Raw genomic sequence first — 25,052 nt, forward strand, 5'->3', positions numbered from 1 at the left:
GAGACTGCCTGATACCACAATAAGTAAAGTTATAAGAGTTGCAGCTCAGAAATTTTAGAAAAGGTTTAACATCTCCAGTTCCACTGAGTGATTGTTATCAGGGTGTCTTTTTCTCACAAATAGAAAATTTTCATTGGGCAGACGTTTCTGCTGGTGATGGAGACAAGGGGCTTTTTGTATTTCACAATTCTCTCACTTTTTCATGACATTCAAGGTTGTTAATTTTGGCCTTACAGTTGTGGAGTTGGTGCTGATTGAATTAGTGTGTTTTCTTAGGCAGGAAGCAAAAAAAAAAAAAAAAAAAAATTAAAAAAATACAATACATTTCTGATGTGGTTCATCCACTGTAGGTAGGTTGTGCATCAGAAAGTCGCCAAGAAAAATAGAACAAACCTCACACTTTATGACCAGGAAACACTCTTTACATAAGTCAAGTGTGCTGAATGCTAGTTGGGAAAGCACCTCTCCCCTCTGCCAGACCATGAGGGGAGTCGCCAGCAGAGCTGGAGCCATTTACCTATGGTTCCTGTTCATCTCTGAAAGATGATCCACACGCTGGGCAGGGCAGCACGTGTGTCTTTTGCCTTAAACAGACTAAGAATAGCCTGTGTCCACTTCTATATATACACACAACTCCTGGCCTCGGCGAAGGGTGCGGCAGCCTCAGATGCCTGTGTGCCCAACACAGCTGAAACTTGGTCTGTCAGGAGCCGTCTGTCATTTTCCAAGACGGCCTTCAGATGAGTCAGTCTCCAGAGATCTGTTTCACTCTAAGCAGCTGTTTAGACCTGAGTTTGCAATAGAATGAAACAAAAGTAGCCACAATGATTTGGAAGAGTAGTTACAGGGGATAGAGAGTTCATGCAGGTGATGGGGACTTTCTGGCAGCTCAAATACACACTTTTTTAAAGGGCTTACTCTTGCAGCAGACTTTTTGGAGCATTTTAACAAAAGAAAATGTCTTCCCAGAAAACTCATCCATTACTCAACCATTACATGGCGACATCAGCCCATTGCAGCTGGACAAAGAGAAAAATCGTCTCCTACTCTGCCAAGTCTTTCACCTCAGAAATCATGGAGATGCCAGTACAGGCTGAGGTCAAAAGGTAGCACTATAGCAAGTAGGCATATAAAGATAAAAAAGTTTCCACATTGAGTCTGCTCATTCTGTGTGAATGAGTTTGTTTTAGTGTGATAATACCATCTGCAGATTCTTGGGAGCACATCAGCAGTGTTGGACATTTATAGGCATCACAACACAACTTTTGCAAGCTGCATCAGAGTCTCCATATTCATGAGTAATTGGCCCAATAACTGGAATAAAAAAACTGTTTTGGACCTTTAATCATGAATGAGGCGGTCAAAGATGAACAGCCTGTAGCGACTGCAGGAACACAATTAGACCGAAGCTTAACTTAAAAGATGTAAAAATTCTTCAGACAGTTTGAGGAGAAGCTCAAAACCACTCACATTTCTGTGTTAAGAGAGGAGCTGGAACAGAAAGGCCTGTAGCTTGGCTTTTTATGAAGAGTGGGACCAGCTGGGATCTATAGACCCCTTCATGGCCTACATCACTCTGATGGCACAATGCTAACTGGAGGCAAAACAGAGGGAAGCTTGAGGTGAACACTGTCACTGTCGACCATGAAAGTGTCGTCTTGCTTTATTTTTAGCTGCTAAAGCCGAGAAATCCAAAACACTAACTTGGAAGTTACCAGCCACTGCAAGTCGTGGGCAACTTTGGCTTGGCTTTGGCGATTAGATGAAAGAATTGGAGTGAGACAATCATCAACTTGCACACTTCATATTAGGTCAGATTAATATGTAATGCATCATCAGTTTCAGCCTGGATAACGTTATGGGTTAGACTAAATCCTGACTGAAATTATGATAAGTTAGCAGTTCTGCTTTCTTCTTGTAATATCTTTGTTGGAAAGGCTTCAATTGATAAAGACAGCCCTTCTGTGTTCATATGGACAAAAGTCATTGTTCAGATTCTTCTAGTGCGCAGTTTGATCAAGACATTGTTATAGGCGTCTAACGATTTGTATGCCTTCAATTTTTCTTTTGTGTAGATGCTGAGTTTTCTCAGTTAGGTACATGTAAATTCAAATGTAAATCTTTGCTGGAGAGGCTTCACTTGATAAAGACAGACCAGACTTCGTCCCCTCTGTGTCTTTGGTCAATCCAGTGAGAAGGGGTCGGTGAATGTAGTCTCATCAGTTAGAGTCATCTTTTTAAAATAAAACTCAGGTTCTCGGTGAGTGAGTGTATTAGTGCATTCTCTAAAATATGCATTTTCCTCGTCCATTCTTGCCAGAACAGTCTGTTGAAATATACTAACTGTCGTTTACAGGCTATAGTGTTTAAGATGTATTGCCTCCAGTTAAGCCCCGCCCCTCAAAAAATGTTGCATAGTTTACAAACCGTGAAGGGGTCTATCCAGACATGCTTGTATGATCAGAAATAGTTAAAGCACATATCTCACTATAACATGTGATTTTAACATTTCTGTTTAAACAAATACGTGTTAATTATTTACATTTTGACGTTCATAGGTTTATTTTTGAGCTCATCAACATCATTGCTGTTTTCTTCAGCTTCCATTAATTTCCTGTGTTGGGTTAATCTAAGCTCTCAGATATGGGAATTAAGGTAGTGATGCATTACTATGCAAGGAATAGTTCAAAATACTGTAACTACTGTAGTTATATTGTATATTATATATTATCTTTTTAGGTAGAGTTTAGGCTGTGCATATAAATAAATACTACACGCATATGTATATATATGCAGGCTTGACTTTCTTCCAGTCACACACTCTACTACTTACGCAACTTATAAATGGCTATAAAGGAGACTTTAATGTAGTCTGCCTGACTGTGGGCGACTTTTCCATTTTTCTATTATTCTAAAGAGATGACAGGCTAAATGAGTTGTAATGGGATAAATGGTTGTGTGTGTACATGTGTAGTTCTTCCTGGACCAGATTCATATGAGAGGCAGGCTCGCCCGCTGCCCCTCGTAAACCCACTTCACCCTGCAGCCCTGACTGTGAAGGCATGATGGCAACAGATGGGGGTGGGAGGCTATGAGGTAGCGGTAGCTAATTATTAAAATGACTGTTATTATCGGATTATAGTTGTCCTTGAGTGCATGTGCGGGTAGAAGGAGGCAAGCAGACATCCCACGGCTGAGACATACTTTGTTTTTTTTTTCTCTTTTGACCAATAGTTTGACGTATTGAGACTTAAGCCTTTTCGTTTTCTTTCTAAGAATTGCAAGAAGAGATTGATACCGCTCCTGCATCATTACAGTAAATATGAAACGAGAGTCAACTTAGCCTACCACAACCAGAACAATCCATTCAAATCAGCGCTCCAGGACATTTAACCTCCTGAGACCTGAACTTTTGTTTGCTATGCATTTTTAATTTCTCCAAGGTATTTGGGATTATTAGGACCTAAGAAGTATAAAAAACGAAGCATCATCTTTGAACAGGAAGTAGGTTTTGGAAAAAATGATGTCCTGATATGTGGACACAGGGATCATTTCACTGTAACAAATTATAAAACTGAAGACGGCTGTGCAAAGACACAACTGCAAATAATGAACGTGTATTTGCTAATTAGTATTTGTTGCTATTGATAGAATATATTACATATGTGTGTCACATTAAACTAGAAAAGTCAATAAGCATAAATAAACAAGTTTCAGCTGCAAAATTTGGTGAGGTTTTGCACATCGTTGCACTTTTGTCCCGTGGTTGGCTGCAGAACAAATTCACTATCATGTTTTTCAGGAGTATGGTATGATCTCAGGAGGTTAAATCTCACTATTTCTTAAGTCTTATAATACAGTCTTGTAATACCAGAATCAAAGAGTAAATATTACACATTGTCACTGTTTCGAGTTCTTGTGCTAGGTTAACCTGCCTCGGGCATGTCATGCAAACGTGAGGCTGAGACATATTAATCCTTTCACTTAACTGTTGGCAAGAAAGCAAACAAACAAAACAAAATTTTGACCATACCTTTTTCCACAGTGGAAGGTGATAGCTATGTCATTTTGTGTGAGAATCAGCAATAATACCTCGCTCCCACAGCTTCCCTTATCTCTTTGTTGCATATAGTGCAGAGGGAGGTCACCTTCAGATAATCCAAGCCTTTATGTTTCTTTGGGTCTTGATCTTTCCTGATGTAACTTCAGCACACACACACACACACACACACACACACACACACACACACACACCGTCTTAAGCTGAAGTGAGAGTACAATGTCATCTTGGGCGATATGCTGTTTGTGTGTGTCCTGGGTGGGCCGCCACAAGTTCAGACAGGTCTAGACTGCTATGACGTGTGGCCTTGTTCAGGTTCTGATGCACAAAAGCACTAGAACGGTTGAATACAGCTGTATGTTGCTGTCCTGAAGTTCAGCAGTCTTCACTTTGCAAACGGAGATGAGTCTCTAGTCATCAGGAACTACAATGCCATAATCATGACTAATCCAATCAGCAGCTGACAATCTGGAACACAAAGACAACTCATGTCAATAGTTCAGCGGTCACACCACTGTGAAAATCACCCAGGACTTCTTCTCTTTCACCTTTTTAAATGCAGTTTTACCACAGTTTCTAAAAGAACTACAGAGAAGTGTTGCGTCATTCAATGACAATTACCACCAAAACCACCTTCCTGATATCTGTCATCGTCCCCGTGGGATGACATTAAGGTTGTTTTGGTTACAGTTGAACTTGGACACCTCCAGCAAATTACCATCCATTAAGGGCTTACCAGGAAAAGAGTTGTCAACTTCAAATAAATCCTGCCTTGAATAAATAAGCTTTTTCAGCTGCTCTTGGAGATGGCGGCTTTTTGACCCTGCCCCGGAAAGGTGGCACGGTTCCTTCTCCGGGCCGCGCTCATCTCAGTGGCACCCTCTAATTATCCATCTCCTGAAGTAAAGGTCATCTGTCAGGGTGAGGTATGTCTACGCGGCAGATCAGCTCCCCGACCTTTGAGTTCAAGATTCTCCTAAAGTTGGCGTATATAAAGATAGCAGCACATTTAGATTTGGTTACGAACCTATCTTTTAATATGTTAAGATGCTGTATGATTTGTACACAATGTCAAAGATCAGGTGAAATATGTGATGACTTCATAACAGTCTCACTTTCTTATCGACTCTTAATTTTCTCGCCATAATGTTGGCGTGTGAAAGGTGAAAGCTCACTCCCTCATCCCCTTAGGCTGAAGTTTTCCTTTGATGAGCGTTTCAGCTGATGTAAATTTGGAAAACATTTGGTTTCCTGTCGCCCACATAACTCAGTTGTGTACATTATTCATTCTCATGCTCTTGAACTTCTATTCGGGACAAAAGGGCGGCAGGATTGATTCATAGAAATGTTTTTTCTGGGACTGTGTAAACTGGCTCTTATATAACATGGATGGTTGTACAGTATCACCTGGGGCTTGGCAATAATAACCTCACTCCTTAAATCGTGACCACATTTGTTTGACCACGGGGTAAGGGCTGGCTGTACGCGGAGATGCGTCTGCAGCTTTCCGTGAAATGACTTGACAGCAGGGGTTTCTCATCACATGTAGGATATTAACATGTGGATCACATTATAGCGAATGTCTAAGGGCTACAGAGATGCAGGTGTGTGTATGTGGGAGAAATCCTTCACATACTCTACATACTGCTCCACTCACACCTCAGTTTTTTTAGGAAAAAGGACACATGCGATCAATCACAGTATCTCTGTTGCTTCTGGTACAGTGATGCACTTAAGCATACACCGATCAGGCATAACATTATGACCACCATCTTAATATCGTGTAGGTCTCCCTTGTACCTCTTAAACAGTTGTGACTCATCAGAGAATGGACATGGGTCTTCTGAGGGTGCCCCTAGTGTTGTTAGTGGGGGCCTTTGGGTCCTATGGGTTGAGGGGAGGGGCCTCTGTACTTGATCAGTTTGGGATCTAGTGAATTCGGAGGCCAGATCAACACCTTGTGCTGTTCTTCATGTTTTGTTTCTTGAGTTGTTCCTAAACGATTTTTGTGTGTGTACCTGTGTCAGGTGGTGTGTACATTATAATCCCTGTTACATATTTTAGTCCCAGGTCAGCCCTGAATTGTTTTCACAGCTTACAGAAGAAACGTTAGGGGCTGGTGAGTCTTTCTCTCTGAATGATGTCACCACAGGTTGTTTCACAATAAAGCGTTAACAGATATTCTGTGTCATATACAGAGGTCAGTTTTCATTGGCTCTTTGCAGCCCCCTGCCAAAGTCTGACCAAACATAGTAAAAGGACAGCTTTTATCCATGTCCAGGCAATTTTTTTTACGCATGAAGAGCATATGTATGAATCATCTTTCCATGTGGAGGGTGTTTCTGGAAGTTTAAATAAACAAACCTGAGTATTGACTCTAAAAGACACAATTTTGGGACATTAACTAAACCACATTACAGTGTTTCTCATTCACTCACACACTGTCATGCCACACCAATGGTGGCGCTGCCACCATGCAACACCCTCGCCTGCCGTCAGGAGCCAAAAGGTCACCTGGGCATGAGAATGGGCCAGTGATCCAACCGTTAACCCTGTGATTAGTGGATAACCTGCTCTACCACAATGGTCAAAGTGACAGATTTGGTGTATTTGGAGCTTGCCCTGTACTAGGAAGTAAAATTCAGGACATTAGACGTTTTTAAATTCAGTCGTAAATTGTTTACACTTGAATTTATAGGTTTTTCTGTTTCAAAATCAAGTTTCCTAGCAGAAAAACTATTTAGTGAGTGCAGTGTTGGTAGTGTACTTTGATAATATTTCAGACTTACTGATAATTAAAAGGTACATTCTACTGCTTTTACACATGGAAAAAAAGCAGAAAATAAGTTTGTCTAATACATGACAGGAATGAAGGGTAAGAAAAAACATTTCTGGATCGGCATCAGTTTTTGTGTACGGACAAAAATGTTCTTGTCGTTGGCAGCTTCACTTCCCGTTAGCGTTCTATGCTCTTCTCTCACCTGCCCCTCTGTCCTCTCTGCAGGCGCTACTGAAGGACCCTCTCTACATTGGGCTGAGACATAAGAGAGTGCGGGGTCAGGCCTATGACGACCTGCTGGATGAATTCATGAAGGCCGTGGCGGACAGGTATGACCGCGCTTATCTTCAGTTCATCGCTTGCCCACTTCCTTTACAAGTCTGCTAGCATCGTTTCCGCCCAGGCACCGCAAGGTGCTCTTAAAAGAAATATGTTAAGCAGTTTAGCATGATCAGTGCATGCAGCGGTACGGGACAAACTTTGTGGGGTTCAGGGGTCTGGAATTTAAGTCATTGACTTCTACCTTCTCTGATGTTTTGTTTGCAAAGAAATAATAATCAAACCTCTCACTGGCCGACTGACAACGTTGGCTCATTGAAAATCGATCACAGCCTGCGCATTGAAGTCATTGAGCCAGTTCGTTTTCTTTTTTTCCCAGAGATGATGGGATGCCTGTTTTGTTAGTTGCACAAGTGACGATTTTCTAAATATTAGTCTGAATGTTTAGGAGATATGATTGAGCATGTAAACAGATGTGATTACAAAAATTTTGGACGTCTTCTGGTTTATGGAGGAATGTGTTTGCTCCATTAATCCAGCCCATATTAATGTATCTGGTCACATCATCCGCAATCAAAGAGAACACTTTATTTGGAGTGGCAGGGTCACGTTGACATGCTAGATTGTGTTAGTCGTGGGGACACGAGGCGAGGCTTTGACGTATCTGAACTTTATTCCTCCTTTCTGGGCTGACATTAGGTGAGGCCTATTGCTTCCTGTTCTGTTGGGACTGGTACCTTGTGTGTTTACTGCAGCCCTGTCCTTGATTCAGACTTTTTTTTATACCTTTTTGTTGCATGCATGCTAAAATATCCATGGAGCCATCGCAGCCTAACACACACACACACACACACACACAGGCCTGGTTAAGCCTCAACCTAACTCCAAGAGAACAAAGGCCAACGGAAGAAGTCTGGGTCTGGGGCCCCTCCAGCTGGCAACAGGAAGCCGTGACTCTAATAACCGGTTAGCTTCCCAACTACAGGGAACAGCGATGCCTTTTCCCCAAAGCAGCCAGAATGGCGGAAAATGAATAATTATGGGCTCCGAGATTCAATGAATGATTACAGCTCTGAAGTCTTTTAAGTAATATTCATGTGTAGTTTTCTAAGAAACTAAACATGAACCAAAATACTCCACAATGACTCATCATCAATAAGCAGAAGCCTGGAGGGATTTTTTTTTTTTTTAAATGCACCATTTAAAAATACTTCTTAGTTGAAGGCAAATTGTCTGTGATGCAACCCAGCGTTTTAATTCTGAGCCAGACCCCCACCCCCCCTCCCTCCCTCTCCGGAGAAGCATAAACTGCTGCTGAACAATCAGCAGTTCTTTTGTCTTCGGGCACGATGAAAGAAATTATCTCATAATCTCACCGCTCCTGCACACACGCTCACTGCGAAAACAAACCGAGCCTCTGTTGCGGTTCCAAATTCTGAGCTGTATATTTTCTGTCAAAGTAACACTCACCGCTTTGTCACATTTAATTCCTGAAAGCAAAGAGTTTTCTCGGTGCGCGATTTTCACACGGCGGCAATGCATTTTCCTCTTCTAAACGGGGCCCTGGCAGCATTTTTTATTAAAAACTTAGCAAATGCCATTGGCTCTCATTTTGGATGCTTCGATTATGACGCTATAGTGCATGAATTCTAGTACGGTGGTGGTGTTTCAAACATAACTCAGCAAGTTATCTTCTCACAGAAAATGACCAGATGATATAACAGGCTGATGCAAGCTGCTTTATTTTGCAGTAACAGCTCATTACAGACTCGTTTACGGAACTGATTAAAACACACAGATGACTCCAGTGCACTACAACATTTGTATGGTTCCAATCGCTTCTGCACACTTCTAAATTGATATAAATACTGTATTTGATATAAAATTAATACATATTCTGCTCTTTAATCCAGGCTAATATCCTGTAACTCTCAGTAAATGGGCATTAATATTATCGAAGCTGGACGTATTTGTAATTTCTTTGTCATTGGTGATTTGGTTGACCTTAAGAAAAGTATATGACATCACAATAATCATATTTATTCTTTAAAGTATCTCTACACTGTGGATAAATGAAATTCAGCAAAATTGCATTTTGGGTGCCAAAAATACTCACACGCAAAATGTTTTCTAATACAACAGCTGTACTAAACCCCTCTTCGTGACTGTTATAAGTTTATTTTGAGCACTGTAATTTAACTGGACCTGAACTGGATGTTAAACTGGACTGAATTAAATTTGTGCTCACATCACCGATGGTTGACAGGAATGCCTCGGGCCACTTTAAACTTTTGCCACTGACCGAATAAGGCTGGATGGATGATCGGAGCAACGGAGGAGACGGGAAAGAATGCATCTTTCCATCTTTCTTTAATGACGGCTCAGGGATTTGAGAAATAATGTGTGCTGAGAGATGCTGGCTCTCCAGAGAAGGGGAGGGGGGCTGGGGATTTATTAAGGCCTCGGCCACAAAGCCCCGTAGGGGCCGAGTTAACAGACGGCCTGTGTGTATGTGTGTGTGTGTGTGTGTGTGCGTACGCGTGTGCGTGCGTGTTTACACAAACGCACACATATACACACACAGGTTCGACAGCTGTGTTTGGACAGAGCACCCTTGTCTGTGACCTTCTGCGTCGAGGTCCTCCGCGGCCCTCATGAACGCACGCCAACTAAAAGAATCACTTCAGACCTTCTCCTCTGCTTTTAGTCTCCCGCCCCGAAAATGGAAGTATGTACGACATCCTCCACCTCCGTCCTCTTAGCTGGAGATTCAGGTTTCATCAAGCCTCGAATGAAGTCAGGTTGTGTTTCCCCGAAAGGAGCTGGGTCACTCGTTAACTCTCCGGCCCTACAGACACCGCACCGAACGTCTGAACGATTCACCACACGATGTAGCGTCTGTTGTCTCACACGCGCAGCAAAATAAAAGTTTTAAACACAAAAGAGCCCTGTGTTTTCCTAGTAGACTGGCTCAGATGTCTTAGACAGGTTTGTAACAGGAAAGGCTGAACTGCCGTCTCGTCTACCTGTCTGGTTGTTTTTGTCTTTAGAGGTCTCCACTGCTTAGGTTGATAGAAACACTTGTTTTCACAGGATCATGTAAGTCAAACAATAATGTAAAACTGCTGCATGCATGGCGGCCACATGCCGCGCCGCGCTACTCGCAACCACGAGTGAATGTTCAACGGGCAACACCGCAGTGAAATTAGCCACGACGATGAAAAGAGAGAAAAAACAGACTGAAAACAGTGGTTAATTGTGACATCCCTTGGATAACCTCTGAACACAAATCCACCATCTGTCTATATTTAAAGGCTGCCCCCTGCCACGTAGTCAGCTCGACTCCTCTCTACCACCTTAATTTAGAGAGGCGACAGAGGTGTGAGGGTGAAGGAAGTGCGGTCGTGTAGTGTGTGACACGGTGGGTCCGGATCCTGCGGGATAGCGGACAGACCACAATTGGGTGTTAGAGACAGAAATTATGACTTAAAGTGCACTTCAAAGGTTTGTAGTTGCTGTTTACGTTGTTGTTGACTCTTTTAAGATAAAAAAAAAAAAAAATGTTGGTTGCATCAATGCTTTGAATGTCTTTGTCACCTTTAAGGTGAGATCCGTGATGGTGATGAGTCAGTTAGTGGTGAAAATTAGGCGTTAGTTCATTCATGCTCTGAATACCTCTGCTCAGTGGACGGAGACACAAAGCAGGCAGGATGCGCTCACGTCCAGAGAATCTGCCATCAGACCGTCTGTGACTCTTCCTGAAAGACGGGGAAGAGCCGCGACAGTCACTAATTAGAGAATCACAGTGTGGCCACCTGTGCTGTAGCAAAGCTGACTCACTCCTCCTCGAGGGGTCAGACCCAAGCCTGGTGCTTATGTTAACGTTATCTCAGCTATGTGAGAGAACTGCTGATAGCTGACCCCACAGAGACGCCGTGTCTAATGTGACAGACACATTTTGTTGATGGATGTCAGATTTGTTGTAATCACTGACCTTCGTTCTTTGCTTTTCCGCAACTCTCTCTCGCAAACAGGGAAACCAGACAGGCCATATCTAGGGCTGGGTGTTCTACCTGTTCATGCCGAATACCGGTATTTGTTTTCATTATGATAAGAATTTTTAATACACTGGTATAACGGTGTATTTGATTACACAGCATCCAAGACGCTGCACGACGAGACACTGCTTCAGACCGGATCATTTTCAATGTAGCGCTTTGACTGTGTCACTGCGTTGTGTGGCAAAGATGGAAAGGTCCGCAAAAGGAAGCAGCGGAAGAGAAGACTTGTGCCAGTAGTTGGTCGGTTAGTTGGGTTGTTTTTAAGGTGACCCTGATTGCTGGGGACGTTCCCCGTTTTGGATGACCCTGTCCCCCGGGTCAAGCTGTCCCCAAAAATGTCCCCAATTTTAGCTTTTTATTAATGATAAAGATTTGTTGCGTGCAGTCTACATTTATAATGGTAGCTGGTCGCGCTGCTATCAGACATAACAGTTTAAATATGTCGAAGTAGATGAAACTGTAATTGTCCCTGTTTTTTCATTTCATCTTGAGAACATTTAACTTTTTTTTTTTATCTCCGAGGTGTAAATGTCCACATTTCCACATCTGCAGTCAGTGCTAACATGGATATATGCAAACCTGATTTACTACTAGTGTGGGATTATTCTACAATATTTACTCATCATCACAGTAAAATAGTCCACCCTCAGTCAATCTACTGCATTAATTCCTCTCTCAACCATTAGAAACTAAAAACTAAAAAATACCGTGATATACATTTTTGGTCTTACCGCCCAGCCCTAGTCATATCAGAATGAATTCTTAAGCAGGTGTAAGACGTATTTTTAACTGCCTCTTCCTTTATTTTGATTCGCTTCCCCAGTGAGCTCCCACAGCTCTCTGGACAGACACTGCTGTTGACAGAGCACCAGACAAAAAGGGATAGAACTTGATCTCGCTGCCAGATCCAGATGGAGGGTTTCCACAGTCTCTGTTGTCGTGAACCTTCTTGGCAGAGCTGCTCATTTAAATGATGAGTCTCAAGTCCCAAGACTTACCAACAAGTCCTGATCTTTGTTTTAAGTTTTAAGGACGGATTTCAAAATATTTCAGAAAATTATTAACTAAAACATAACAAATATGACAAACTCCTTTGTCTCTGGGTTGTTGCCCAGTTACAGCCTGTGGGGAAAAAAAAAAAAAAACATGCAATTCATCCCCATCATGTCACCACATATTTCCCTAAACTTGTACTTTTATTGGCCAGTTGTTCAGCATGGGTTCACAGTCAGTGTTTCACTGACCGACCTTATGTAACTTTTAAGTACAAACAGTTATTAACTAACTTTAACAAATAATAAGATTAATCTCATTCAGTTCAAAGAAATAAAGTTCCCAGTGGAAACATCTGCATATTGTTTATTGCAATTCTGTGTTGTTTTCCCTGCAATTGCTGCATCTTTCTCCTCTGCTGCTGACAGATTAATGCTTTTTTTGCACAGCACAGTCAGGAATATTGTCAGTGTTTTTTTCATTTCCTGGGTGTGCCCAGACGGGCTTAAGTTACTGCTCTTGACACTCAAACACAGCCACAAAAGCAGATCCCGCCTTTCTTCATTTTTACATATACATTTATTTTATTCAGCTTGCATGGAGGTGCACTGTCAGATTTTACCGTTGCATTCCAATCAGAGGGTCGTCAAGGGAGGACGACTACCAAGCAGAATAGGGACAGTGCATGCAAATAGCCTTCAGCCAGAGCTTTGTTGTAGGCAAACACACACACACACATCATTATTGGCCAGGCCACAGACCAAAGATCTTTCTGCGGTGGGGTAGATGCTCCTTTCTTTCTGCAACACCCCAGCCACAGACAGTCACTCCACAGCTTACGGTCACGTGTTGTCCTTTTTCAGATGCGTGTCGGACGCCTCTCAAAAGATCTTCCTCGATTGTGTGATCAAAAAAAGGAATTCAGTGTTTGTTAGACATTTTTTAACTAATACCGGGAATAGTATGTGTGACACTCATCTTGCAGACTACACTACAAATACCCTTCCCTGGATCCAATACGTGACCGTCTTGTTTTGCGTGAACTCGTGTGACCTCCCTGGTAGCGAGATGCACCAGAGGGCGCTGCGCTGGCGAACGGGCAAGGCCACATCTATCCTCGCCTGTCTCCGTCTGGTGAAGCCCAAGCACAATGAAAAGTTTATAGCTCCCTTCTTGGCCTCATTATTCCTCCCTTTCGCGCAGGCTCTCGGTGCTCTGGTGCTGCTCGCTGCTTGATAGGAAACACATTTCTCCCCTCAACACTATTGTAGCATTGGCAGGAAGTCAGCCGTGCTGTCAGTCAGTGTGCTTGCAGTGTGGCAGAAGGAAGGAAACACACCTACCCAGCGATGGATTCCTCTCATAAGGACATCAGCTTTTATTACAGCTGAACTCGGGTTCCTTCTCATCCTGCGTTTTTTTTTTTTTTTTTTTTTATAGCCCTATTTCCTCTCAGCCTCCTCCTCCTCCTCCTCCTTTCTGAAAATCTAAGCAGTTTTGCAGCCACCGTGACAAGTGGGAACCAACTTTAGAGAGTTGTACAATAACAGTGCAAACAAGGATAATTTTCCTTACAAGGCATGAGGTGGGGTTTAATGAAACGACTAAAAAAGAAAGTAGAAAGCTGAAAGAAAAGCAGACGGAAAGGAGGAAAAGAAGCAAGAAACTTCAACTGTGGAAAAGCAAGTGTTTTGAGGAAAGATTATTTAAAAACATAGTTGCCCTCAGCACCTCTCATTGTTCTGTTAGCAGACAGAGCTGCAGGTGTTGAAGGGCGACTTGCTCGACCTGTCCTTTATTTCCTCCTCCATTCACTTTCTGAAACACAAGCTCTGGTGTTTCTTAAGCAGCTTTAAAACGACCTCACCACATCCTCTTCTTGTTTGTAGCTGTGAAATTGACTTATTTATTTACTTACTTCCACTGCTGTTTATTTATTCAGTTCCAGCCTATCACATCAGTTGTTTTTCTTTAGTTATCACACGTATCCTGTGATTTTAAATCTATTAAAGTGAAGCCAATACAGAGTCTTAATTGTAACTTAGACTTAAAGAATGTTCCTATGGGGGGGAAAGTGATTTACACATTTCCCCACAGCATTCATGTAGTCTGAGTGATGTGATACCAGATGCTGGTTTGTTTTGTGTTCAGTTGAACTGCTAAAATCTCTAATGCAAACAAAAGCTTAGTGTTGTATTTTAAGGAAATGGTCGGATTAAACTAAATTTGCACTCTAGCAACTCCAGAGCTTTGAAAGCTGCAAGCAGTCAGTATAGCTGGCCATGTGGTAATCATCTCTGTGGATGGTTCCTTCCATCTTTGCAAAGAATATTCATAGGATTGACCGTCCTCATACCTAAAATACAACTCTGTGGATCAGCCACAAGTGCATGATGCTGAATTCGAACTCCATAGCGCATTAACTCAGGGTTAATGTGCTATGGAAGGTCTCATCTTACATTTTTCTTTCTGTGATTTGTTTACTTATTCCTTTAGCGTGACCCTGCAATGCAAGAACAATGCTGTGTTTTTTATTGACATGTCTTCATCTAGGATCACAGGTGAGGGTGGTAACTCACTCCCTAAGGACAGGTTGCCCATTTATAGATAGAGCACTTTTGTCCAGTAAATCCATCCAGCTGATTACATTTGGTAGCTCCTTTTAAAATGTATTTTGAATGGTTAACCTGTCTACAACTAAGCATCATCTTTGAACAGGAAGTAGTAGTTCTCATGTGTGGACACTGGGATTATTTCATTATTTATATTATAAAGAAGTCACCAACGTGTGACATAATATAAAATGTTTATTTTAATACATAAACATGGCTGTGCAATGACAAAATTGCAAACAATGAAGTCCCAATGTCCTCAAACGAGTACTTGCTAATTAGCAAACATTGCTAATTTGTTAAACTTGTGTGTCATAGAAATGTTAATAAGCATAAATAAGCTTTAACCTTTGCTACTACTAGATGGCAGACTATAGCATCCACTGATGAGGACAATGGGTTTAAATGAAGCAGAATAAGCTGCATAAAACCAAAAACATAATGTCCTCAGGTGGGGAGGTTAAAGGTGGCATGAAAGGTGACTGAGACCATCAGAAGATCCACAGACCAATAGTTGATTTTCATTGGAGGTTTGCCACAAATTGCTTTTTAAAACTAAATATTATAAAACGTGAGTCAACCAACAAAATCTCAAATAAAATGTCGTCCTTCAGTTTGTTAGCTTTGTTTTCCTTCACACCGTCAATAGGCTGTTCTTTCCTTTCCTTTCCTCCTACAGTTGAAAACCTTTTTCATCTGAGCGCAGCCTCTGTCGCTCTGCAAAACATCTTGAACAAAAGTCTGTTTGAAAGGCACGGGAACTTATGTGTCCTTTTTGTTGCCTCTAAACTCAATTCACTGCCTCATAACGCTGGCCTTATTTTTGGTTGTATGGTGCTTTTGAAAGGCGCTAACCGGCGCAGGCTCTTGTGCTTGTGTTGTATTGAGCGTGTATGATAGGTGGTCTGAGCAACACCTTGTTAAACGGAGCACTGCTGCTTTACTGCGTGGCCTCCGCGGTCTTTTCCTTCAAATTCTGCTCCTTTAATAGATGTTTGACCTCCCTCACTGAAACACGTTGTGAGGTACGGCTGTAAAACCGGGGAAGCAGGTGCCAGTTTGTCACGTCGCTATTAAACACGACATTATAAAGTAGTTTCTTCAATTTTCGGTGGAGTCACGGTTGCTTCTCAATTTAGAACATAAGGATTTCTATAAAATAAACCTTGAACTGTGCAAATTCAGTTGAATTCATTGTTATAATGAATGTTACAATGTGGCAAATGTTTGCATATCTTGTATAGTGAGAAACCTGGAAAAAAATAATCCTGTCTGGATGCAGTCCCAGCCAAATGGTATACAACTGTTCCCTCTATTTCACATTCCCTGCTGAGAATATTCACAGCAGCTCTTCTGCTTCCAGGTATGGAATGGACTGTCTGATTCAGTTTGAGGACTTTGCAAATATCAACGCCTTCCGCCTGCTGAGCAAGTACCGCAACAAGTACTGCACATTCAACGACGACATCCAAGGTAACTCAACTCAACAAACACACAGAAATGGACATCCACCTCTGCACGTTTAAATGCACAGACTCACTCATTCCACACACTGTCAGACCAATAAAGCAGGCACACGGAGATTCAGGTCCTTCTTGCAATGGAGCAGTGAGCACACAGAGTGGGTTTATTCTTGATGCCGTCCCTTTGAAGTTAACGTAGCATTTTGAAAGCAGCAATAGTAATGTAGGAGTTACTTCCTCTCTGATCAAATACCTAGTAAAACCTAAACTGGTATTACACTTAAGTGTTGTGTGCAAAAGCTTAAAGTGTTGAGAATAGGAAACTCCCAGGCGTCTGGTCTGAAGTGCTGCTTCTGAGAATCATCTACAAGCTGTTACAGATACCCGGGGCAAAAATCTTATTGATCTCAAAACTATGGATTAATCCTCTCAAAATAAAATTGGTAGATTTGGAGAGGAGAGAAACTGGCAAGCTACGTAGATTATCTAGAATACCATTTTTTTCACTGATTGAGTGACCACTTGGGATCAGATCTTATTTTGTAATGGTGAACAACAATGCTTGTTGTATGTGCGCTGAATGTGGACCTTAATGAGAAGTTAAGTTTATTTATTTAACTTGGCCGTGACTTTTTAAGCATCAGTACTGAGAGAAATGTCTTAACCAAGGAACCCCGGCAATAAGAGTAAATAAAGTAATTGTTGAGGAAAATGCTACTACACGGCCACTCCGAATACGTCAACATGAAACCCACGGCTAATTAACCAAATGCCTCTGTTCTGACAACTGATATAAATCCACACAACACGTGTGGATGAATTGATGAAATGGTGAAGAAATATGTGGCTCCGTAGGCTGTCATTTTTCGAAATTTGCTGTTAGTATCGCCATCATTTTAGAATATTCTCTCTGCAGTTTCAGTTTTTATCTCTTATGCGTTGACGTTATGTTCCTCAGGTACTGCTGCAGTGGCCGTAGCCGGACTCCTGGCCGCCCTTCGCGTCACCAAGAGCAAGATGTGCGACCACACTATTGTGTTCCAAGGGGCAGGGGAGGTAGGTGCAGTATTCTTTAAACCGCCAAAAAATGTGTAATAAAATGATAAGATGAAATTAATATTGTACACATGGAACAGAGCAATGGTTGTATTTTAATTTAGAAGAGGATGTATAATCTTAATTATGAAGAGAGTCAGACCAATAATGGTTTCATAACAGAACAGAAGACTGACTGACTTTCAGATATTCTTTTGAGAGATTGATGAGATGGACTGTGTGAGGTTGCCATGTGAACCCAAACCTGCTAAAGCTGGTGTGATGCTGTCATTAAGCAACTTTCCTATTCCCTCGTCTTTTATCCCCAACTTGTGTCTTGCTCCCAGGCAGCGATGGGAATTGCTGAACTGATAAGCATGTCCATGGAGAAGGAAGGCCTCTCGAAGGAAGAGAGCCTGAAGAAGATCTGGATGGTCGATTCCAAGGGTCTCATTGTCAAGGTGCCTCACTAAAATCATGTTCTCGCAGGCAAAAATACACTTGTCTACTGTAATCTGATCTAATGATAGGTGAGCGAATGGTCTGATAATGCTTTATTTGCCACGGTCTTTTAAGGACGTAATGTAGAAACAGGTCAGACAGACAAAAGCAGCTCTGCACCTTAGAAATCAGCCATGGATTTTGTGGTGTTTCAACTCCTTAGGGTCGGGACAACCTCACTCATGAGAAGGAGAGGTTTGCTCACAAGCACCCGCAGATGAAGCACCTGGAGGATGTAGTCCGGGAGCTTAAACCTACAGCTATCATTGGTAAAAACAACAAGCAGTCATGTTCGATACAGTGGTTAGACATGAGATCTGCTGTCTTTAAAACCATTTAAAATACTGCAGACTGATTGATTGCTTAATGTTTCAGGTGTGGCAGCTGTTGCTGGAGCCTTCACCGAGCAGATCATCAAGGACATGGCCTCCTTCAATGACCGGCCCATCATCTTTGCCCTCAGCAACCCCACCAGCAAAGCCGAATGTACAGCAGAGCAGTGCTACAAGCTGACAGAGGTGCACCGAGATCGTGCTCTTACATTCCCCTACGTTGCTGGCGAATGATTTTTACTGAATCACTTTGTGCTGCAGGGCCGTGGCATCTTTGCCAGTGGGAGTCCATTTGACCCCGTCACTCTCCCTGATGGCAGGACATTCTACCCCGGTCAGGGAAACAACGCCTACATCTTCCCTGGGGTGGGATTGGCTGTCACTGCATGTGCCTTGAGACATATTCCTGAGGAGATCTTTCTCACTGCAGCAGAGGTGACACGCTGACATATGCACTGTATATTTCACCGTCTACAACAATCTGGCATAACATTATGACCACCGATAGGTGACGTGAATACCATTGACCATCTTGTGACAATTCAATGTTCTGCTGGGAAGCTTTTGGACCTAGCATTCGTGTGGATGTTACTTAAACATGTACCAACCACCTAGGCTAGACCAGACACCCCAACCCCATAGCAATGACACTCCTTGACACATGACACACACACACACAAAAAAGATTCAATAAAAGATAAAGAACAGCACACGGTGCTGATCAACTACGTGGGATACACTGGAACAAGCCTGATCCACAGAGGCCCCTCTTCTCAACCCATAGGACCCCAAGGCCCCCACTAACAACATCCTGTTGCCAGACACCAGAGGGCACCCTTAGAAGGTCTATGTCTATTCTCTGATGAGTTGCATCAGTTTTGGAGGCCCACACAATATTAGGAAGGTGGTCGTAATGTTATGCTTGATCGGTGTCGAAGCATACATGCTCAGATACTAAAATTAATGCTGAAAAAGTTTTTAACCGTGTTATTAAATGTACATATCTTGAGCTGTTCCTTCACTATTTCTCAGGCTCTTGCTCACATGGTGACAGAGAAGGACCTGGCAGAGGGACGACTGTATCCTCCCCTCAGCTCTATTAGAGAAGTCTCTTTAAAACTAGCGGCCAAGGTGAGAGCCCAGTATGCAGCAGATGCATCTTATCGTGTCTTGGTCCAGTCGTTTGATTTCGCTTTGCGTTCACAGATCATGGAGTACGCCTACAAGCACAAAATGGCCACGCTTCGCCCAGAGCCGTCCGACAAAGATGCACATGTGCGCTCACTCTGCTATAGCACCGACTACGAGGAGTTTGTTGTTGACTCATACCGCTGGCCAGAGGACAGTATGGCCGTGCAGTCATGCAAACTTTAATGCACTGGACAGAGAAACAGAATCAGCCCCGGGAGGGAAGTGGTAACTACTGACGTGCAATTTCATCACAAGATGTGATGTTGGGTATGAAAGAAACTGGGCGTAGAATTTTCTAATTAATATAAATTACTGTGAAGTAAATGGTCATGGCACATGTGATATAATAATAACAGGGTAATTTAAATAGTTTATTGTTGGGTAAAATACTGAAAAAGGGCTGATGTCGTCAACTGGGAAACTGAGGGGTTTGCAGAATGTATGGCGTATTTAACCGATGGTTGTTATTGGTTGTTGCTTTAAAATAACATATTTGGGGAGGATTCTTCGAGAGTTGTGCTGTAATAGGCAGTCACGTTGTGACGGTGTCAGCTAAAGTACCAAAAATCTCTTTGTCAAATAAAAAGGATGTTTTTGAAGTAGAGTCTCAGTATGTTTACATGGACAACGTGACTGGAATTATTCTCATGAGAGATGCCAAAGCATCTTCCAGGTCCAAAAATATTACTTACGTCTATACTTTGGAGCATTAAATCAGAAATGTAATAGACTTAAATTACAACAATAAATTCATTCAACAGAAGATGATGAAGACATTCTTCTTAAAACTTTTTGTTTGTTATCATCAGATAATAGAATAATAAAAGCAGAAACACACACTTTTTTTTTGCCAATTTTGTTTGCACATAATGGGTTTAATTTAGTTTCATCACTTGTAAGTTACTTTCAAATGCTGCTGTGAGTTGTTACTCAGATGTATGTTATGGTTCTCTGGCTCCTCCCGCAGGCCATCTAAAGCCAATGCACCACAGCAGGCCCCAAGTCTTGGCTTTACAGTACAGTCAGCTCTTTACGCTTGTTTGTTTTTGCTAATCACATCAATAGATGTTATCAATGAATAAAAGAAAAAAAAACACTATTGAACAATTTAGAACCTTAATCACTTATTGTAATATTGCAATTCTAAAATGATTATGCTGCACAGTGTAACCACAATAAAAGCAGCAGGTGAATCTGTTTACTATTTCATGATCCAGCAGCGTAATCTGTGTCAATCTGCTGCTCTCTAAATTAAACTGAGGGCGATTTTACATTAATGAATCAATCACTAGCCAGACAGTCAGTACCAGAGGCCTTGGCTGGCCCGCTGCCCATCCCAGTCTGAAATCAATAGAGAAGCAGCCAGACCAGCCAGCGTCGAGTGTTGAGCGTCCCACCCCGGGCGTGATTCTGAGGGACAATCGTTTGTCTCCCTCTCTTTCCTTGCGTCACCCTCCCTACAAACCCCCCTAATCAGCCCTGGGCAACTACCGCTCTGACCTGACGATCAATATGTCTCAATGTCAACACCATCCCGTTGTCAGTTTAGCGGTCTGGGCCATAGAAAATATATATATCATACCAACACATGAGGCAGGTTTCACTTGGTTGTGCAGCTATCTGGACAAATATATCAACATTTGGGGGATTTGATCTCAGAAAGGTACAAGCTTGCAACATCAATACATCAGTTTTGGTGTCAAAAGTGGCAGTTGTGAAATTTATTTTTTTATAACCACTGTCAATCTGTTTCCCGATGTGTCCATTTGAACAGAGTTGAAAAATCAAGCATATCAAGTATGTAAAAGTCACAGATCAACCATCGATTTTTTTTAATATTTGGTCAAGTTTAACTTCTTAACCATTTATCCATGAACTGTGTCAATGTAGCAGTCTGATTCGACCATTCTCACCTATATCTGTAATTTAGAAAGTTAGAAGTGATTTGCATTCTCTTAGTTATATTTAAAAACACATTATTCATTATCTTTAATAAGTATTTAATTTCTCACTGTGATTTTCAATGTGTTTTTTTTGGCTTGTTCACCATTAAATACCTTTAGTTAACCACTTCAGCTTTTACTTTTAGCTGTTTCAACCACTCCTTACATTTGTCATTTGTCTACTTTAGCATCACTTTTTTTTTTTTTTTTTTTTTTTTTCTTTAGCATCACTTTAGCGCATTACTTTTAGCGAACTGAACCGTTTTAGCCACTTTTACGGTTATGTTTACATTATTTTCAGTCAGAAGCTGCTACTATCATATTTCATCATTTATCTAATATTTCAACCACTTATTGTTATTTTATTTTTCATATATTTATCTTGTCTCATCAGAGCATTTCTCTATATTTTAGCCAATAACATTCTTTTAGCTTAGCTTTTAGCTAACTATTTCAGCCATTTTTGTTCGTTTTAGCCGATCATTTTTATCTATCTATCTATCTATCTATCTATCTATCTATCTATCTATCTATCTATCTATCTATCTATCTATCTATCTATCTATCTATCTATCTATCTATCTATCTATCTATCCTCAAGGTATTCCAGCTGATTTAATAGGTGCATATTCTAATTTCTTTAATCAGTGGACTACCTTTTGCTAATGCTGACTTTCATCACTCCCACTTAAATCACTGTCTGCCTGTTTCACATCCCCACCTCACCCTGGGGCCCTGCATGGCACCTTACTGGTCACGGACAGGCTGTTGGCAGCTGTAACATCCCTTTGACCTTGTTCACGGTCTCACATTAAATGACACCTTACTAAGACCTTTTGATCAGTGCCAATCAGTAAAACCCACCCCGAGGGAAAGTCGCCTGTGTGAGTCCGTCGGCCCATCCTCCCAGTCGCCTGTTTGACATTTTGCCTAAAACCCCTCTTTCATCTGCACGTCATCTACTCTCCAGCTTGATAAAAACTAGAAAGGTTTGACGGATTTCTTTGTTGATGAACATAGGTAAAGTATTTCAAATGACTTTATTATTATTATTTTAATAAAAGAAACTGTTTTATTGTCTTACAATGACATTTTCAGTGCGAACACTAATTACAGACCAGTAGAGGGCGCTCCTATATATTTTTTGGGGGGCAGAGATCAGTAAAGGGTTTAAGAGGCCTCTGTTGCGCAACTATTATCAACCCATCTAACCCTCATGTTGTCGTCTGTCATTACATTATCCTGTATGTCTACTTATACGCCCAGCACGACAGTTTAATGACACAAGATAATGACATATATAAATGCACTAATACCTCAGTTTTTAAATCACTGTGTCTACTCTGGACTAATTTCACCAGCCAGGTTCTCATATACATATAATCATGGTGAATATACTCCTACATTGTATTGTTCCTGCTCTGTAGGGTCAGTGGATGAGCGCTATAGACTGAATAATGGCCTGAGACGGTGATGGTGGATAAATGATTCATAATCACCTGAATGGAACACGTTGCATTATGCTAGCATATTATCTATCGCAGGTCTTACCACCAAGATGAATGCCTTTTCAGATTCATATATTCAGTCTATATTTAGACGCATTGGGAGCTTTTCAGGACATTTGACAGTTTAGATTTTTTTTTTTTTTTAAATACAATTCTTCTTAGATCAACAGCAGGAGTCCTTATAGTCTGGTGTAGTTTCATGATGTATAGTATAATGTTTTATTTTTATGATTCCCATTGCTCAAATCTTAAAGATTTATGCATATTGCATTTTGTAAGGAAGAGAATGTAAAGGCAGAGACAAACAATGTATGCATTAGACATTGACTCTAAAGAAAGTCTTGAGTATTTGGAGGTTCTTTAAAACCTGTTTTTGTTTCAGTTACCTAACATCTGATATTTAAATTGCAAAGCAGCAGCCGTAGTCCACCGGGCATCTGTTTACACTTCAAGGATGTCATACTCACAAATATGTGTCACTCTTTGTCCTCACTCACAAAGATTAATATGTGTATCCGTGCTGAAGGTAGCCGGAAGTTGAAGCCGATTTGAGAGTGCAACCAGTGAATGCAAATGGAATAAAACCAACATGCAACTTTTTCTATGCCCTTTTGAAATAACATTATAAACTGTATTGAAAGGTTCACTTTCAGTCTGGCCTTTTCAGAAATCCTTTAAGTTTGCGTTTGGCTGCTTGTTTAACGGTCAACAAAAGTCAGCACACTAACGCATGTTGGCGTAATAACAGCCACTGGCACCTGCATATTGACAGAACTGTATGGAAACCAGTGGTAATCACAGATTTGTATAAGTGTATTTGCTGTTACTGCTTTGTGTGAAGAGTGGGGGTTATTGTGCAGTATTTTGTGAAATTAGTTATTATTTATTAAATCATAAATCATTAATTTTTTTCACATTAATTAAATAAATAAATAAGGGCTGACAATAAACGTGCCTTTCTACCACCTATCTGCCTTCCTTCCTTTCCATTTCAGTCATTTGCACGCTTCCATTATTGTGGCGTTACCAAGAGAAGGCAAGATATTAAATATACTGTCTACTTCCTCATAGGTCTTTCTTAAATCATAGCTTGTGACTCAAAGTATGATTAATAGCTCAGGGAGGCACAGTTTGGATAAAAACCTGAGTGCATGATTAGCATTCACCTTGATCTCTGACCAACCTAAAGAGATGGACCTGGATCAATATTACTCACACCATCCTCTATAATAGTATAATGTTTGTTTTACACAAAATGGCCCAATAGAAGCCTTGCTACTGTTTTGTTGTGTGTGACACCACAAGTTGCTGCACAGAGCAAATCCAGTGCCCTGCCTGGCTGGTGTTAGACTGAATGAGGCCTACTATCAAGGAACCACCTCTGCTCTGCTCTGCTCAGCAGCTTCCTGCCGCTCGGTCGTCCGCTCGTTAATGATTCTGTGAGTGATTCGGAAAGACGTCTCCGTTTCGCAGTCAGTTCGTGAGGCCTGCACGTCGCACAGGTTTTAGCCTGAGAGGCAGTGGTGGGCGCAGGTTTCAGACAGCCTGTTGTTTCTCGGGCGGGTACCACGCGCAGATACCAAGCAGGAGCGCCAACGCCTTGACAACTTTTCCATAATTAGATGAGGCCTCGCGCTCAGCGTGGGGATTCTTGCGCTGAAATCTAACTTGACATGTGTGATCACGACCCAAAGTCGTGTTTAATTAATTCTTGTTATAACACACTGCACAGACATCATTCCCTGCAGCGATCACCACTGAAAAAATGACAGTGTTCTACTAAAATAGGCCACTTTGTAGCTTTTCTGAGCAATTGTGTGTCGGTTTGTTACGTAGGACCTGTATTTTAGGCCAAATTCAACAAGTGATAGGTGCAGAGTTTTGATTGTTAGGACAAGGACGCTGTTCATCTATGAATACAGCAAACGTAACATGTTTTAACCTATTTTAGTTAAGCTTCTCCAGAGCACGTCGCCTTTAGCGTTTGTGCATGTCTTTGCCGCCTTTTGAATGTCGGCACATGCAGGCCAGGCTTGTGCTTATTATTCTGCTGCAAGCTCCAGATGGATCAACACATGCTGAAAATATTACAAGCAAGACATTTGCATGTGACCTAAATCCCTCACTTCTGCTCCACCATGCAAACCATCATGTCCATCAAGTCCAAACACATGATTTAACTAAGAATATTTGCATCAAACGACATATATTCCCAAGTAACATTAAAATTTGGTTTCAGTTTAACAATCCGGTTGTACATATAAATAGGTGTGGTTGAAGTTCAGTTCGCTTTTA

General features: G+C 41.5%; 1 protein-coding gene across 1 annotated transcript in view; it reads left to right on the plus strand.

Moving 5' to 3' along the window:
* The window catches only part of me1 (malic enzyme 1, NADP(+)-dependent, cytosolic), a 74,535-nt gene extending 54,466 nt beyond the window's left edge, over window positions 1-20,069 (plus strand). The window contains exons 6-14 of the mRNA XM_047599316.1: window positions 7,065-7,168; window positions 16,148-16,257; window positions 17,206-17,303; window positions 17,630-17,743; window positions 17,947-18,052; window positions 18,159-18,301; window positions 18,377-18,550; window positions 19,148-19,246; window positions 19,322-20,069. Of these exons, the coding sequence (XP_047455272.1) occupies window positions 7,065-7,168; window positions 16,148-16,257; window positions 17,206-17,303; window positions 17,630-17,743; window positions 17,947-18,052; window positions 18,159-18,301; window positions 18,377-18,550; window positions 19,148-19,246; window positions 19,322-19,489 (1,116 nt within the window). The 3' untranslated portion in view covers window positions 19,490-20,069. The remainder of the gene's footprint in view (window positions 1-7,064; window positions 7,169-16,147; window positions 16,258-17,205; window positions 17,304-17,629; window positions 17,744-17,946; window positions 18,053-18,158; window positions 18,302-18,376; window positions 18,551-19,147; window positions 19,247-19,321) is intronic.
* The last annotated feature ends 4,983 nt before the right edge of the window (window positions 20,070-25,052 follow it).

Source organism: Mugil cephalus, chromosome 11, assembly GCF_022458985.1.
Source record: "Mugil cephalus isolate CIBA_MC_2020 chromosome 11, CIBA_Mcephalus_1.1, whole genome shotgun sequence".
NCBI classification, from domain to species: Eukaryota; Metazoa; Chordata; class Actinopteri; order Mugiliformes; family Mugilidae; genus Mugil; species Mugil cephalus.